The 19,131-nt window shown below is 33.2% G+C and overlaps 1 protein-coding gene across 2 annotated transcripts in view; it reads left to right on the forward strand.

Moving 5' to 3' along the window:
* The window catches only part of LOC129218108 (GATA zinc finger domain-containing protein 14-like), a 59,774-nt gene extending 41,958 nt beyond the window's left edge, over positions 1–17,816 (forward strand). Inside the window, exons 2-3 of one of the 2 annotated variants that reach the window (XM_054852306.1) lie at positions 5,095–5,204; positions 15,433–17,816. In XM_054852306.1, coding sequence (XP_054708281.1) covers positions 15,497–17,590 — 2,094 coding nt within the window. In that variant the 5' untranslated portion in view covers positions 5,095–5,204; positions 15,433–15,496 and the 3' untranslated portion in view covers positions 17,591–17,816. The remainder of the gene's footprint in view (positions 1–5,094; positions 5,205–15,432) is intronic. The other variant, XM_054852307.1, reaches the window with a different exon arrangement.
* The last annotated feature ends 1,315 nt before the right edge of the window (positions 17,817–19,131 follow it).

Genomic DNA, 19,131 nt, shown 5'->3' on the forward strand with positions numbered 1-19,131 from the left:
AAGTCCTTATTCTATTTTTAGTTTGAATTATGCCTGCTCAGTCATTTAAAACAAGGAGCATCATGACCGGATAATTGAACAGTTCGGACAATTAGAGTTCGGATAACTGAAACCCTACTTTGATATAACACTAATGTAATGTATCATCAAATTTAGAAACCTGTAATTCTGTTATGGGGGGGGGGATTCACTTCAGGGAACTCACAATTTAAAAATATCGATTTTTTTTAAAAACCACTTTTTGTGAAGTTATTTCTGAAATTAGACATTTTGTGGAGTTTTAAATAGTAAAAAATGTAATATACATCCATGGAATGACACAACCAATGGTTTAAAAAATTATAATAACGAAAATGTAAAACGAATCGCTGTTTTTGGTTTTGGACCAAAAGTGGCTGCCAGGGGGTTTGGGGGGGATTTTGGAATGCCTCCCCTTCCTATATTTTTTGTTTATACAATGTCTACAAGCATGCCGAGTTTCATAATTTTATCACAATTTGCAGTTTCTTCCCCCGTAGCCCCCCGACTATTTCTCAATTTTTCCGGAGTGGAAATTTTCCCTTCGTTCAAAACGGTTTTTTTTTCCCCGTTTTTTCCCGACTGTTTTCATCTCTAGTTACAAACAAAAATATTTTTAAACTATATATAAAATCACTTTGCTCTATTTTTCTAATATTCACATACCATAATATTTTGAAAAAACAGTAACTAAAGGTAACCCAGACTGATCAATTGTAAGAAGAGCTATTCACAGTTTTTCATCTACCTATATGCTACGCATAAATACTTTCAAAAAAAAAAATGTTCATAAGCAATCAGAGTACATAACTTGTAAATAAATATTACAATTAAAACAAATCAGAAAATATGTACAATTGCACTAATACAAATGAAAATACAGGTAGTTATCAAAATAATGGAAACACCTATGAATAAAAGTGACATTTTTGAATTTGCTTCGTAAGTAATGAAGAACAAAATTGAGCATCTTTTTTTTTATAAATAGCAATATACATATTCTTGTTGTACAGGGTGACTTAATTAAAGTTCTGGAAGACTTGGATATTTTTCAAGCACGTGAAATGTCGGACCTCTCAAACTTTAAAAGAGGCCTAATTGTTGGAGCACATCTAACTGGAGCAAGTGCAACTGAAATATCTCAATTTTTTGGTGTTTCTAGAGGTACAGTATCGGAAGTCATGACAGCATACGCACAACGCGGTAGGACAAGCTCGGCAAAGTAACATGATGGACGGAAAGAAAAGCTCAGTGAAAGAGACCGACCGATATTGAAGCGGATTGTAATGTCTAAAAAGGGAACAACAGCAATAAAGGTGACCACAGAACTCAATCACCATCTGGATTCACCAGTGTGAGTGATTGCAGTCAGAAAGCACCTTTATTTACCGAACATTTACAGCAGAATAGTCGTTCTCAACATATTTGTCACAGAGTGTTTCCATTATTTTGATAACTACCTGTATATACACACATTATAATGGTAGTGAATGTTGATAATTACGAGGTTTCGGACTTTCACGGTAGCATACAGTAAACTCCCGATTATCTGCGGAATAGGGTGGCACGGTAATTACAGATAAGCGAAAACCGTGGATAATCCGAATAATAGATAAGAAACGATACTAGTGACTGTAATACCTAAAAATATGAATAACACTCACACATGCAATTTAAATTGTAACTAAAAACGATAAAATTGAATGTAAAAAATACATGTAAAAGCTAAAAACGAACAATAACACAATCCTAAGTTTAAAAAACATTTAATGGCTATAATATTGGTACATATTTTAGACTTTTACAAAAAACGTCAGCCGGTAAGTCATCACCATTAAAAAAAAATGTGAAAGTATCCGCGGTATAATCCAACCGCCGATAAGCGGGAGTTTACGGTATATATATATATTTTACTTATATTTGTCCAATAAAGATAAAACTTTAATATTAAACAGTATTCATAATCAAAACACAAGTTCTCAATCTTGAGACCTTTGGCATCCGAAAACATAATTTCGGATAATAATCTCGCGAATAACTATAGGATCTGCAGTCCCTACATCAATACCAAAGCCAGAAGAAATAATAATTTTATCAAGTCTTAAACCTACAGTACATGCTTCCATTAGGAACATTGGCCCTACACTCTTAATTCAAAAGAGCGAAAAAATAACTCTTAAAAAGAGTGAAATCTATTGCGGATGCATTCATTCTTTCTGAGTGCTAGCTTTATCGAAAAAAGACGCTTTACGAAAAAACCAAGACTAACACTTTTCTTTATTCGCGTGAAATTCGGAAACACTCCGTTGATGAGCGAAATATAAAAACATTCTTTAAAAGAAGGACTCAAAAACATTTTCATTGGTTCGATTCTGTCACGTGATTTTGTTTAGGGAGAATCTTCTATACCTTCACGTTAGACTTACCCAACGTTGGTCGCGAGTGCCAAGTGGATGTCGCATTCTAAATGTCTTCATTTAATGAATTTAAACAACATTTGTTGCCGAATGAGGTTTCTGAAGGAAGTGCACAAAAACTGCATGGTAAGTGCGAAGAATTTTCTTTTTTATTAAAACTTGTAACTGTTAATATTTCTTGAACTGCTCGTATATCATTACAAATCATCCACGTGCAATGTTACGGCGAACTTTTTGTAACTTTTTCTTCCAAATGAATGAAACTTTCATCAACAATTTTATTTCGATCATCGAATCAAAAATATGACATTTGAAACAGTAGTTACCATCTTTGGTGTGTATGTGCTGTATATATATTTTAGGCAGGTGTTACAGACCCGACCATGCGCAAATCTATAAGTCGGATACCGAATCCGCTCCCGATGGTCGGAGCTCCAACCACTGCGTATATTTTAAATTAATCAAACATTGTTTTTGTGTATAATAAAACTTTAAAGAGTATCATAAACTTTGTATAATACACTCATTCATATGTGTAACGGACCATTCATTAATTCAGGGTCCTGAGGGGGAGGGGGTGGAAAATTCTCTACATACCCTTGCTTGGAGAGGGGGGGGGGGGTAGATCCATTCTTACGTAATATTTTCCAAGCCGATATTTTATATTAGAAATCCGCGGTCAAGTGGTTTGGCAAATATTATATTTCATTTGCTTCAGGAAGGTAAAAGTATGTATTATAGGATGAGCTGTTTTTTACTTTTGTTTCAAAGAATGAAACGTGTAAAATATAATAAAAGAATCGCACTGTGTTTTGCATGTCTTATTTTTAATTATTATCGCATCATATACAAAAATTATTTGTCAAAAAACATTCGGTCCAGATTCCTTACAGTAAACATTTCTTTACTCAAAAATGTTTTTAAAAAAATTAAAATGATAGTTAATTTAAGAACGATCCCAGTGATGTAATATTTGTTATTTTATTATTGTGAAGAAAAAAAAGAATCTTACCTAAGATGGAGGGGAGTCTTACATAGGGGGAAAGGAAGGTCAAAAATTGCCAAAATTGTCCTTACGTAATTAATGAATGCCTCGAAGAAACAAAATTGAATTCAAACGTATCTTGTCACAATTTATGAGTGACTTTTTAAATTAATTTGAACTGAGGTAACTTTTAAAACATTATTAATGTTAAAAGGCACACCGAGAATATCAATATAGAGTTTCAAAATTTTAAATCTATTTATTTGGAACTGTGTGGGTTTTTTAGTTTTATTTCAATCTTTAGATTCGGAAATGTACGTAATATTGCACGTGGGTGATTTGTAACGATGTACCAGTAGTTCAAGAAATATTACCAGTTAAAGTTTTAATAAAAAAGAAAATTCTTCGTATTTGCCATACAGTTCTTGTGCATCCTCTTCGGAAACACTAAAAACATTTTTTTTTTCGATTTTTAAATTAAAAAACTAATTTTTTTTTCAAATGAAATAAGTTTTAAAAACAGTTTTAAGTTCAAATACACAGCATAAGCACATGAAAACACGTTTAAAAAACAATTTCACCAAAGGAGAGTGAAATGATTTTACCTATTTTATTCTAAAAAAAGAGTGAAATAGCGGCTTTCCAAAACAGAAAGCAACCACTCATTTAGGATATTAATTTAGTCTTAAAAAGAGTGAAAAACACTTATCAAAAGGGAGTGAAATAAGCTTATCCAAAAGGAGTAAAAATAACCGCTTCGCAAAATGAATGAAATTTACTCCTATAAGGAAAGTGCGTTTTCGACACTGGAAAGGAGTGAAAATTTACTCAGTCTGAGTTAAAATCGCTGGAATTTTTTAAGAGAGTAGTTTGCAAATAGGGGAATGTAGGGCAAAGTGAAATAGTTAAGACGACTGAGCTTCTTCAAAATGAAAAAAATTGAAAATATATTTTAAAAACTATAGTACATAAAAAGAGAATATAGTATTTTGTAATAAAACTTTCATTGATACAGTATTCTTTCATTTTTAGCAGTAAATTTGTGCCTTCAAAAAAAAAAAGTGGAACATTTTCACTCTTTTTTTTTTTTTTTTTTCATGGGGCAAAGTGAAAAATAAGATATCTTCCTAATGAAATATTTTCAATTCGTTTATAAAAAATATCTTTGATCACATGAATCAGTAAATATAAGGTTTAATGAATAAGTGAGAAGATACTGAAACAATAAACGAAAAAATTAAATTAATTAATGCATGAAGAAAAATAAATAAGTGAGTAAAAGAGCGAATGAATAAGAAAATAAGTGAATGAATGAACAAAAAGGTCAATTACTAAATGAAGGAATGTAAATAAAATCGTTGACAAAAATCTGCATTTTTAAAAAATTTTAATAATTATTTATCAATTCATTGCCTAACAGAAGTATTTACTAAACCCTTTGAGAAACAGTGACTTCGTTTGAGTCTACCTAGCCTTTTATTTATTTCTTTATTTTCAGCCAACTGAGACTGGAAAAAATATGATAAAAAAAAGACATAGACTCAAACAAAACCACTATGCCTCAATGGTTTGTCATAAAAGTATTAATTGTATCTCCTTTTAACAATAAATGAAACTGCATTTCAACAAAAAGTTTTATTTATTTATTTATGCGAGTTATCTTTTTTCCTCCAGACCACCTCTTCTAAAGAGAATTTTAAATTCTCCAAAAACTGTTAAAAGATTCTGAAGAAGCAAATTATCTTCGCAAGGAAAAAGTGGCATTGAAAATGTTCATCATAACAGTAAGTAAATACAAATTCCGGAAATCGTATACGTTTTATTTTTTAATTCATATTTTTTTCTTTTTAATTTTTCACGTTTGTTAGCTCTTTCCAGGAGAAACTGATGTAATTTTTTAATTCATTTTTTTTTCTTTTTAATTTTTGACGTTCGTTAGCTCTTTCCAAAAGAAACTGATAGCATAAACATGTTTAAAACTTAATTTGTTTCTAAATTTTGAAATTTCGTCACGTATAGCTGCAATATCGCAGCATGTTCTATCAACTGCAGTAAAAACTCAACTGCATGAATTTTAATAAAGCATATCATTTAATTTTAAAAATGCATTGACACAATCTTGAAGAATTCATTCTAAGAATTAAATTATGAGACATAATTTTCCTTTACAATGTTGAAATTCAAAGCGTGTATCAGTGATATATTTCGTTAAACGTAATAAAAGAGCAATTGCATTGTTAGGGATACGAACCATCAAGAACTGAACAAATACTGATGCAAGCTTAACAAGTCTCAGCTCAAATGCTTTGAAATAATAAATTCAATCTGTAATTGCTTAGAAAATTCCTAGAGATTCGTTATCGCAATATTTAAATTTTAGTTTTTACCATTTTCGTAAAATGGTAAAAACTAAAAAAAATGATAAAAACTTCGTAATTATCGAAAAATATTTTTATTATTTTCACCATTTCTATAGAAAAATTTGCTTACTCGTGGGAAAATTAAACCACCCCAGTTTCTTTATTTATTATTCATTTCAAATTCAGAAATGTAATAAAATGTATACACATTTCTATTAAAAAAAAATTAGTGTTATTTTTAAACTAAAATGATGCAAAGTAAAGAGTAACCAATATAGTTTAAGCACCATCATTAAAAAAAAAGAATTTAAACACTATCATAATGAAAAAGGGTTAAATAAGAAATTTATCTATAATATTTAATAAAATCTAGGCATTTCATACATTATCCTGCTAACTACGGCTAGAAAAACGACTTCTTATCTACTGGAGAAGTAAACATAATGAACATTTGAATTTTATTTAGTCCGGTTTCAATATTTTAGTTTTAAAATGCATGTAATATATTTCAACAGCCATGATAAATCTGTTCTAATCAAGCGCCAGGTTTGGTTTATTCATTTTAGAGCAACTATCGGAAAAAAATAACAAAAGCCTTCGAAGTTTTGTTCATAATCCCCCCCCCCTTCGCTTCATACTATTCTAAGTTTGAACATATTAGTCAAACTTGCATGCTGTTAGTACAAACGCGACCAGATTTGGCTTATTTGGCCCGTTTCTACTCTTATTTGGTTATTTTTTTTCTTTCTTTTTGCCTAGGATATTATGAGACTAAAAAACCTCTGAGCTAAATTGTTATTGATGATGCATAATTACTTTCACTCTTTAGAGTGGCTTCATTGATTCATTAAAATATTATCAGCAAAAGTTAAATTTTTCGAATGTATAAGAAATTTTAAAATTTGGTGATTTTGTTATTCGGGTCAAAAAATAAGACTATTATTAGTTCTTAAATACCAAATGCTCTTCTTTATCAGACTGCATGCGTTTACTAACCTTTTTTCTTTTCCAAAAAGATTTCGGCAGAAATTCAAAAATATCAAGAAAAAAAAGTAGAAACGTTTAGTCTTCATCACGTCACACTTTTAGACATTTTTTTTTTCCTACAATGATACGATTTGAACATCATAGGCTGCAAAGGAATGAAAAGTAAAAAATTTCAAAAATACTACCCTTATTTCAAACTTTAATAAAATAAACGACGAACTGGTCATAATTTACTTCCACCAGGATGTTCTTGTCTGACGATTCGCCTGACATTCTCAGGATTCTTCAGAACACAGAGCAAAAGAGAATTCCTTACCATATCGATCTTAATCGTAATCCTCATTAGGTACGACACCAATAATCATAGATAACGCATCAATCTCTTTCGCTGTGTGTTCTGAAAAATCCTGAGAATCAGGGGTGCCCAAAGGCGGGGATAATGGCGCAAGTTGCGCTATCAAAATTTTTTAAGGGGATTTTTTTTTCATTTATTTATTGATTTATTTTTTATTTTTGTTCGTTATTTTATTTTATTCTGTTTATATTTTATTTTATTTATTTATTTAGTTTGTGGGTGTGTGTCTGTCATTGGCGTAGCAAAGAACTTTTAAATAAATAAATTAGGTAAAAATATTTGAAAAAATAAGCAAATAAAAAATGTATTTTCAATAAGTTACTGCACTATAGCCAGGGCTAAGGCAGAAATACAAGAAATACACCGCCAGCTCAGTCATTCTAGCCGAGGACTGCAGTTTCGTGCTTTTTAGCACTCATCAGCCCGGAATAGGAATCACATGAGCTGGTGGCGAAAAACCTCTTAAGGGAGCCTAGAGAGCCAAACAAACTGGTAGCTAATGTAGAATTAGCACAACAGATGAGAGACCGCAGCAATGGTGCGGTTCAACTCAAAGATTGATGGCAAAGCATGGTATTTTGTAGTAAGTTACCGCCCTAAGCCAGGGCTAAGGCAGAAATACTTAAAATACACCACCAGCTCAGTTATTCCATCCGAGGACTGCAGTTTCGAGCTTTTTAGCACTCATCAGCCCGGAATAGGAATCACATGAGCTGGTGGCGAAAAACTCTGTTTGCCAAGCAATTGATGCTGATGACAGCAGGGTTACCAGGTGAAAGTTTAGGAAAATATCCAAATTGCTTTACAAAAATTACCCTAAAAGAGCCAGTCTACAGTAAAACCGTTCTCCCTTCAAGGTATAATAGAAATCTTCAGTTTCGATTGTAGTAAAATACACATAAAAGACATTTGCTATGTTTTTTTTTTTCGTGCAAGATTTATTAACTCTATTTTAAATGCTTTGATATTTTTCTAAAATTATTGTTCAAATAATTGCTTTAATATTCTTCTTAAACAACTTTTACTTTTACTAGCATTAATCATGTGATGTAGGATACATATTAAGCAAAATGTAGATCCTATTCAGTAAGTTACAGCCCTATAGCCAGGGCTAAGGTAGAAATACATGAAACACACCGCCAGTTCAGTCAATTCCAGCCGAGGATTGCAGTTCCGTGCTCTCATCAGCCCGACTTAGGAAGTGACTGAGCTGGAGGTGGAAAAACCTCTTAAGGAAGCCAGTGCCAAACAAACTGGTAGCTAATATAGAGTTAGCACTGACCAGACGAGTGACCGAAGCAATGGTTCGGTTCAACTCGAAGATTGAAGGCAAGGCATAGTATTTTCAGTAAGTTACCGCCCTATAGCCAGGGCTAAGGCAGAAATACAAGAAATACACAGCCAGCTCAGTCATTCCAGCCGAGGACTGCAAGTTGTTTGGCATTCTTGGCTTGCTTAAGAGGTTTTCCACCTCCAGTTCAGTCACTTCCTAAGCCGGGCTGATGAGTGCTAATAAGCACGAAACTGCAGTCCTCGGCTGGAATGACTAAGCTGGCGGCGTATTTCTTGCAAATAAAAATTTTTTTAAACTATTACACTTAACACTATAAATCTATACATATCTATCTTCTATCTTCTTCTATACATATAATAAAACAAGATGTTTGTGTGTGTGTGTGTGTGTTTGTGGCGCGCATCCTGGGAAAACGGTAAGGCCTAGAAAGATGAAATTTGGTACGCAGGTGCAGTTTTTGCTGAAAATGTGCACCTCGGGCTTCGATTTTTGATATTTTGATTAGAAAAAAAGTTATTTAATGTTTTATGTGATTTTTAGCACCTTTTAGTACTTTTGACCACACAGATCCCGAACCAATCGCGCCAGACGGATATTTTTGGTACTATTGTGTAGGAAATTTAATTTAAAATATGATGAATGAAAAAATTTTGAAGTATTAGCAATTTTTGTATTTTTTATAGATTTTTGAAAAAACCTTTATTTTACATTTTATTCTGGGTTTAGTTTTTTTCGAAACCCATCCTGCGACAAGTATTGAACCCTCAATTCTAAAATTTTTGTTGGTAATAGTAAAAACATTCCGCCCCCTTCAAAAGAAAAAAGTTTTGAAAAATACGCAATAGTTTTTTTTTTTTACAATTTTTTTAATGGCAGAACACAACGCGCGCTGTTCGCTTGCCGGCCGAGTTCCGAGTTTACCTCATCACGTGATCCAACTGAAATCGTTTGCCTTCTCTTCACCTTTTTTTTTTTTTTTTTTGCAAGCGCTACTTTTTGAACACTACGGGGAACATAGAGCTTTTATTTTTGAGGGCTATTTTGATTAAATAAATAAAGTCCGCGATTTTTTGCATGATCTTCGTTTCTGTTACGAATTGGCGGTTAGGTTAGGTAGATACAGAGATAGATAGAGGTTGAGTGGACAAAAAATGTTTTTGTTTTGGAATTAATACTTATATAAATAAAAAAAGATTGTACTGTCAGGAGGTAGATATGCGCAGATCGTATAGATTGATAGATAGACAAATATCGAGTTTGATATAGCAGATGGACAGCAAGAAAGAGGCATGCCCGTCATTTAAGGAATTTCATAGGGCCGATGGCATTTTTTGGCCGATGGGCCGATGCCGATTGTTTCCCTCCAAATGGCCGATTGCCGATGGCCGATGCCGTTGGACGATGGCAAAAAAAAAAAAAAAAATCTAACAGAAATAAATTGATGAGATTGTCAGGGATTTAAAGGATCATTGATTCATTTCACTTTACTTCCTTTCTACAAATAAGGAATTGTAATCACAAAAAAAAAATCAGGTTTTGACCTAAATTTCTATTATACGATCACCCAATTTAAACTTTACAAGTTTTTTCGGCACATCTGTACATGTATATGTACCTGAGAACATTAGATGACCGAAATTTCTATTTTAAAAGCCTCCTTAGTTAATTATCGCAAATTCTCTTGTGATGTCTTCATGCGAGTAAACTTGGGTCACTCAAAAACGTTATGAAATAGTAAGTTAAAAACTCATATGTACGTAGTATGATCTAAAAGTTCGAGGACAAGCTGTATAAAACCTCACCCTGAATAGTTCACATTACCGAAATATATTTATCTACAAAATAGTCACCTTGAACGACTATGCACTTCTGCCAACGTTCGTATAGCTTTTAGAAGGAATCCTGGAAGACAGTTCAGTTCGCAAGCTCCTGTAAGGCCTCTTGCGCTGCTGCTTTAACTTCAGCGTGGGAAGAAGGCAACTTTCATGTTGAGGATGCACGCTTCGATTGGTCAATACTTTAATATGACAAACAAATAACATTTTCTCGGACTTAGCTCCGTGTGACTTTCACCTGTTCGAAGCAAAAAAACGTTTGCATGGACGCCGCTTTCTTCCGTCAGAAGAAGATAAAGCTGCATCACAGAAGGTAGCGAAAAATGGCTTCCAGGAGTGTTTCCAAAAGTTATGTGAACACTGGTAGAAGTACATAGTCCCTCAAGGTGACCTTTTGAAGGTGAATGTACTTCGGTAATGTGAACTATTCTGAGTAAGGTTTTATACAGTTTGTCCCCCGAACTTTTGGATCGTACTACGTAGAATCTGTATAGGGTGTAGTTATGCTTCTCCTTTTTTGACTGCTGTATGATGGAAGGCAAAGAACAACAGCCAGAAAAAAAAAAGAAGAAGAAAAAAGAAGAAAAACAAAGAGACTGTTTAATAACCAACTGATTTGTTTTTTAAATTGAACATATAACCAAGATTTCAGTAATATTGCAATAATGTATGGATTTAGGTACCCTAAACATAGTTTAAAAAATATTAAATTATGTTGTTTAATCATTCAAAAAAAAAAAAGAATAAAACTATGAAACCGTCAACAAATTACGCAAATGAAGTGGAAAGATTGCACGTAGACACTTTTTTTGTCATCAAATTAAACAAAAAGGTATCAGATAAATTACAATATTAAATCATAATAAGAATATTTCTATACTTATTTAAAATTTATAAATAGAAAAGTTTTCATTTTTCATAAAAGCTATAACAGTGACATAAATTTTGCGGAAAAAAAATAGCCATGAAAAGAGCGAGGTTCTTAAAACGCAGCAACAATAAACAAACTCAATATTTACACCAAGTTAATAACTGAATACATATACTACTTGATCTGATGTTTGCATACGTAATATTGAACAATTTAATTGTTTAATTTTTATGAAGCACTACAAACAGGTTCAAATAAAATTTTTCAATTTAACAATAATTTTCTGAAATTTAAAAAATTGCATAGTAGAAAATCCTTGAAACTTTTCTATAACATGTTATTAAAAATATGATGAAAACGAAAATAACTTATTCATTGATTTTATATAAATACATAAAAATTGTTACTTACAATAGAAAAAAAAATCGATCGCTATAATGATGCAAAAAAGATGGCGCATTACGAAATATAGGTGAAACAAGTATAAGAAATACGCAAAATGACATTTTTCTGACCAAAATAAATAATCGCTAAATATTTAAGAAATGCTTGAAACGACGAGGGGGGGTTGGGGGGGGTCACCCTCTAATTTTGAAGTAACTCACAACATTAAGCTTCGGTCCCTCTCTAATTTTATGAATGGTGTTAGTTTTAAACAACTTAGAAGTACAACTAGAGTTTAATTTCAGAAATTGAGGGATTGAGAGGAGGGGCACGTAAGTGTTCTCGGAAATACAAAAAATAGTCAATAAAAATAGAGTTAAAAATAATCATAAACATGGAGCAGAAAAACCCTTTCAAAACTTGCAACCTAGTTTGTTTTGACGTGCAGTGGCAGATTTAAAATATAGCAAATGTTGCAATTGCGCGAGATGCCTCATAACCATAGGGGTACCGTAGGTGTTACTAAAATGCTTATGATAAATGTTTTACAACTTGTGTGACAGAGAAATAGGGCCCCAAAATGTATTTCGACGGGCCCCAAACTTGTAGCTCCGCCGAAGCGATACAGAAAAGACTGCATTAACTGTGATTCATATTACAAGTATCGAAAAATTAAAAATTACCGTCGGTTCAGCGGGAATCTAACCAAATGAAACAAAACCGTTTTCGCCATCTCATATTTGTTTCCATGGTCTCCAATTCAGCAATATATCAACAAATGATCGTCAGTCTGAGACGCTATATTAGTTTTGCACTGAAATACGTAATTAACAGCCACAAAAAATGAGTAAATAGGCTTTTTAGAACACCCGATCGAAAACAAAAAGGAAAGTGCACAACTGGAACGTACGCACACCCCTCAAGCGAAAATTTAACCTTCTACAGCTTACCATTTTTGAGTTATGACATGAGAGATACATACGTACATCCAGCCGCAAGAAACAACGCAATAATTAATTTGTTTGGTACCTGAATGCAGTATTAAAAGCTCTTTCAGAGGTGACTAAAATAGAAATTCATACTGAAATTTAAGTAAACAATATTATATGAAAACAATAACTCCCTTTACTTTGTATTAAAAAGTAAAACCACAAAGGTCCTTTAAAAAAAAAAAAACACATCGGCCAATTCCATCGGCTTTTCGATGTTTTTAAGGCCGATGGGCCGATGTTTCCTGCAAGTTAGTATCGGCCGCCGAAGCCGATGCCGATGGATAAATTATTGAACCATCGGCGCCGATGCATCAGCCAGGCCGATGCATCGGTCGAGTCCTAGAATTTCAACGGGGTGTCAGTGCCCCCCTCCCCACACACACCATGACTTTTAAAAAACAATGCTTTCACATAAATTGGAAGTGCTTTTTGTTATTTTTCGACAAAATTTGCATGAAGAGTACGTCGTACCCCCTCCTTTAAAAATATTCCAAACGACGGAACTGGAGATAGATCTAGAAAATATTTTATTCAAACTACTAATGATATACATAGATATAGATTGATTGATACCGCCACGAAATTTGTTTATGCAGCCGCCGAAGGCGGCAACATCGGTGTAATAAGGCGAATGATAATATTGAGAAAAAAGGGAAAAACATTGATTAATACCGTCGCTAAATTGTCTAAGCAGCCGCCGAAGGCGGCAAGTCTGGCGCAAAAAGGCGAATGGCGTAAAAAGGCAGCTGGTCGCCGCAGGCGACTAGTAATAAAATAAGATGTTTGTGTGTGTGTGGCGCGCATCCCGGGAAAACGGTAACGCCTAGAAAGATGGAATTTGGTATACATGTGCAGTTTTTGCTGAATATGTGCACCTCGGGCTTCGATTTTTGATATTTTGATTAGAAAAAAAGTTATTTAATGTTTTATGTGATTTTTAGCACTTTTTAGTACTTTTTACCTCACAGACCCCAAACCAATGGCACCACACAAATATTTTTTGTACTATAGTGTAGGAAATTTATTTTTAAATATGATAAACGAAAAAATTTTGAAGATAGAGCAATTTTTGTATTTTTTATGAATTTTTGAAAAAACCTTCAATTTGCATTTTTTCCTGGGTTTTATTTTTTTCTAATATCATCCTGCGAGAAGTATCAAAGCCTCATTTCTAAAATTTAAGTTGGTAATAGTAAAAACATTTCGCCCTCTTCAAAAGAAAAAAGTTCTTAAAAATACGCAATGGTTTTTTTTTAAATGTTTTTAATGCTGAACACATCATGTCTCCTCACGCATCGGTCGAAAAAAAGCGTTCTTCAATCTTTTATGCTTGTGACGTCACTACTTGGATTTCGATTCGATATTTACGATGGAATCTTAATCGCAAGCAATGTTAATCTTTTTTTTTTTACTATATAGCTTACTTCTACATTTTATGACGTGATGACCACGTGTTTTTCCAGCAGCGCTTGCTTTTTTTTCTTTCCTTTTTTGTTTTATTTAGGGATTGCATTTATTTCCTTTTCCATTCCCCCCCCCCCCCAAGCTGGACCTTTTGCTGTATCTATATTACGTTACATTTCATAGTTGTGCGCATTTAATTCAATAAAAACAGCGAGATTTTTTCAGCTTTGTCAAACGCTAGTTTTTGCACACTGCGGGGAATTTGAGCTTTTTTTTTTTTTTTTTTTTTTTTTCTTTTTTTTGCTCTACTTAAATAAAAAAAAATCGGTTTTTTGAGTGATGTTTGTTTTTATTAGGAAATGGCCGGGAGGATAAAATAAGTAGAGATGGATAAGAAAATTTAGAGATAGATCGTAAAGGTAGATAGCCGTCGATGGCGGCAATCTTGACGCAAAAATGTGAATGGCACAAAAAAAAAGATAGAGATGGATTGATTAATACTGCTGCTAAATTTATTTAAACAGCCGCCGAGGGCGTGTCAAACTTGAAGTAAAAAGGTAAATGACAAGTTAGCCAAACAGCCGCCGTAGGTGGCTGCTTGCACAGAAAGACGAATGGCGTAAGAAGGTGAACCAGCTGGTCGCCGCAGGCGGCTAGTTATACATAAAAAGATAAGCATTCGAGGATTTTTGAACGTACGTGATTACTTAAACGTACACATTCCCCAACGCTGGATTAGCAGTGCAGAGGATAATGATTTATCCTTTATGCGTTGGCCAGCCAGATCGCCTGAAATAACCCCATGTAATTTTTTAAGGGGGTTCTTCAAAGACAGTGTTTATAGTATACCAGCATTGCCTGCACCATTGTAAGAACTGAAAGACCGCATATGTGTCACATTATGAAAAAATACAGTGAAACACTCCAAAATGTATGGAACGAACTAGAATGCAGGTTAGATTTGTGTCGCGTTACGAAAGGCTCACACATCCAACATGTGTGAGTGAAAAGAAACTTGGAATGATTATCTACATTTTTATGTGTCATTTATAATGCTAAGTGCAATAGCTTATGAAATATAAATTTTTAAAACCGAGATATTCTTTTATGCTAACCCTGTATTTAGTGTAGTCTGACCAGTGAATAAAAATCTAAGCACAGTTTCGTTTTCAGAAAATTATATCATTAAAATCTGTTTTTGTTACATGACATTAAAAACAGTTTTCTTCGTATGTGTGACTCTTTAGGGATATTACCTCTAATTGGACTGTGCTCTTTGGCCTCGAGAAGACTTCTAATCAGCTTATCTTATTTCGCATGAGCTCAAATCAAATTCCGTACTATATATATATATATATATATATATATATATATATATATATATATATATATATATATATATATATATATATATATATATATATATACTTTTTTTTAATTTTGCGTGTACAAATTGTGTACACGAAATTGTTTATTAAATGAAAGCATATATCACAATATGAACAATATATTTTTTTATATTCCATGCAGATGAAACACGTGAAAATGTAAGAACATCAGAGAACGGACAAGTGAAAACTATTCTCCAAACGACATGCCTGGCAGTTTGCTTCTTTCCAATGATGCTCGTTCAGATCTCTCAGCCTTATCGTCTAAAAGTCTGGATTCTAAATTATCAGCAAAGAAAGTCAGTTTTAATAAAGCTGTCCGGGTGAAGCAATATCCTTGGCGACCTGAAGCAGAAATACATTCTACAGATCATCTGACATTACCAAGCAACAGATTCTGGTTTAAGGTTTACAGAAACCGACATGAGTCAGCACAGAACAAGCATTTTGGAATTCCATTGGGGACGCCTACTTGGAATGAAGAAAGTGTTAACTCTACGCACGATTCTTTAGCTCCAATCGCTGAAGTTGAAGACCAAGAAATTGAAAATAATACATTGAGCTCGATCCAGGAAAAATTGAAAAGGTACGACAAATACGGTGATGAGAAGGAAGATGAAAACAATTTCTCATATAATAGTTATGAAGATATAGATAACCAGCCAACTGAACCACCAATAGATTATTATGAAGACACATATTCTGACCGAAATACCTATCTTAACAATGCAAAATCAGCATGGGAATTGAATGACACACCAAGTAATCAGAATCTTTCACAGAGATATACCTTTCATCCAAATTCCATATCAAACAATTATAATGCTCCACATAATAAGTTAATTTCTGAAGAATCTGATTCATCGAACTTATCATTATTACTAACCAAAGATCTTCCGAATGTAAGATTACCTCGAATGACGGCGAGAAATGACCTAACTAGACGGTCTGAACGGAGATGGAATGCCTTCGACAATTCCAAACCGAGAGAACGAAGATCAAGATCACATGATGACCATTTTGATCATGAAACTATTTTAGACCTCAAAAAAGCAGACAAATCGGTTTCCACAGAAGACCTCAATTCAAATTTTAGCTTAATTAATTCTCCCAATAGATTTTTCAAGCCTAGTCGTGACATAGCTACTCAGTGTTATGGCACATTATCTAAAGACAGAAACGGAGAGAAGCTTAACAGTGCATCAACACCATTGTTCACACGTTCACAATTAAACCCAAATCTTTTAACTGATGTCTCAAATAGAATAAATAATTTTAAGTCATCTCCTAGTAAATCACCACTTTACAGCAATGACATAAAAGCAGACTCGGTCATCAACAAAACTTCCAAAAGAGATAATAGCTTTTTTTCGAATGACAATCGTTTAAACCCCAAAACTAATAATCTAACAACTAATGCTAGCACTTCAAACAGCAGAAACTTCAATTCGAGCTTCAGGAAATATGATCCACTTGCGAATAGCGAAATACATTCAGAAAATTCAAAACTTTTAACACGGAGAGAAAATGTGGTTTCTAACGCATACAAGTCAAACGCATCAAAATCGGATTACACAAGACAAGACTTTCGGTATCCAAATACATACTTAAGTAGAGATTCATTGAAAAGTTTAGATAACAATAGAGATAAACTTTCATCAACAGTTGGATATGTTCGTGGACGTCAAATACCTCTCACAGAAGTCAACACCAACACAAATCGTAGAGTCATAGGCAGGAATGAAATGAGCAATAACCGTTCAGCAGCGTCGTCCAAGTTTGGACGAGGTACCAATACCTCGTCGGCTTTTAATGGCACCAATAAGTCTCAAGAAACGACTGGTAATCAACAATCAAATAAAAAACATCTTATTTCCAATGCAGAAAACATAAGAGGAAAGAATACCAAAACTGATAACTCTTCATCAAAGAAATATCTGTCGAATAGCAACAACGAAGATAGTACCATGATTGATTGGTCCTTATCGGGATTTCAGCTTGCTCCCAAATCTGATAATGGTATTATGTCTGTTTCAGACAGCGAATGTACAGTTAATAGACGACCTCCATTGCTTATGTACATACCAGGAGTAAGTTATCACAATAGACCAGCAGATGAAGATGATCGACTTTCCGCATTGAGTGATATGTCTCGAACTGAATTGAGTGATGGCTTAAGTCCACTGAGCTATTTCTCCAACAAAGACAATGGGTTCAGAAGTGATATAAGACGACGCTACTCTATGCCAAAAGATAGCAAAGTGAAATGGATGAAGTGGAAAAATAATGCAAAAAAGTAACTTTTTATTGATAAATGGATATTTAACTTATCAAATTTCGGAACTCAGCTTTGCTAAAAGTGACGTTTTCTGTTTTCTTAAAGTATAAAAAAAAAAGCAGATGAGAGAAATTAATCTTTAATGTATGACTAGAAACTGGTGTGTGTTGTTTTGTACCTCTAACGGTGATACTATGGAAAGTAACAAAATTGTATTCTGATGAACATAGAAAAATAAATATTTTTGTTATAACTAATTCAATTATTCTTTAGTAACTAGCTGCGTGCCCGGCGTTGCACGGGCTACTTAAAAAATGGAAGAGATGTCCAATTGATGTTTTTGTATTACTCTGACATCAGTTTCTAAAGCGCTAAGGAGTAAATAAATACGCGTAATGCAAGGTTTGCAAAAAACCAGTAGAGCATATTTTTGACAAAAATCTCTTTAAAATTAATCATAGTTATCAATAATGCAAGTTATGAGTATTTTCAATTAGCACAAAAGATGAAAACATATGCATTATCAATTATAATATGTGCTCACTTTAAACTGAATTAAATCTGATAGACTATACCTGAAACATTTGTCTGTACAATTACGATCAGCTTTTTACATAAAATGACACATATTTTCTGGTTGCTTACGTGAAACTAAAGCACCAAGACTTAATAAATACCAATCAGCATTAATTTAATACCAAGTCATCAGATTCGAATTAAGCTTTAGTTAAAATCCTTAAAAACAATATTTTTGTTCAACTCTGTTTCACTTAAAGAAATCCAAACAATCTTAATTTAACATGTTCTTTTAACGATACAAACTGTATTTCAAAAATAGAAACAGGAAGGAAAAAGAGAGTTATTACAATTCGGAAACTCACACATGTGACGGGAAAAAGTCCAACAAAATAATCATAATTAGTCGCACATCCTAAATGTACCAAAATATGAGACCGGTGAATGAAAAACTTACACTACAATCAATAAACATAGCTAAAGAAACAACCTTCGTATGCTGAAAAGAGTTAAGAACGTTGAATGTAAAAAATAAAAAAAGGACAGACGATAAAATAAAGGCTATATCCGAATAGAGCAACCAATTTTAAACTAATTTAAAATGAAATTCTAGATGGAAACGTTGTTTTAAGATTTGGACAGCAGCCAAAAAAATCTCTTTTAAAACAATTATTAGAATTTTACTTGCTCACGCAAATTCAAAATGGCAACAGGAAAGAAATAAAATTCCCGAATAACGTTATGTTAATTAACGTTTTAATTAATATCTCCGCTAATTAAAGTCGCAGAATTACGAGATTGGTCCTACTGTTTTCTTTGGGAAATTTCGAATTGATCGGTATCTCGTTCGACTCCCGATTCACAGCGGTTCTCGAGAAGATAGATCTTCAGACAGACAGACAGACAGACGCGAACAGATTTTAATATTATAGTGGATGACATACAATTCTGACATTTTAAGCATAATAAAGAGAAAGAGAAATTTATAAGATGCCTTACTTAATAAGATTATAAAATTAATAATTTTCATCACTGAATGTAAGTGAG

Source organism: Uloborus diversus, chromosome 3, assembly GCF_026930045.1.
Source record: "Uloborus diversus isolate 005 chromosome 3, Udiv.v.3.1, whole genome shotgun sequence".
NCBI classification, from domain to species: Eukaryota; Metazoa; Arthropoda; class Arachnida; order Araneae; family Uloboridae; genus Uloborus; species Uloborus diversus.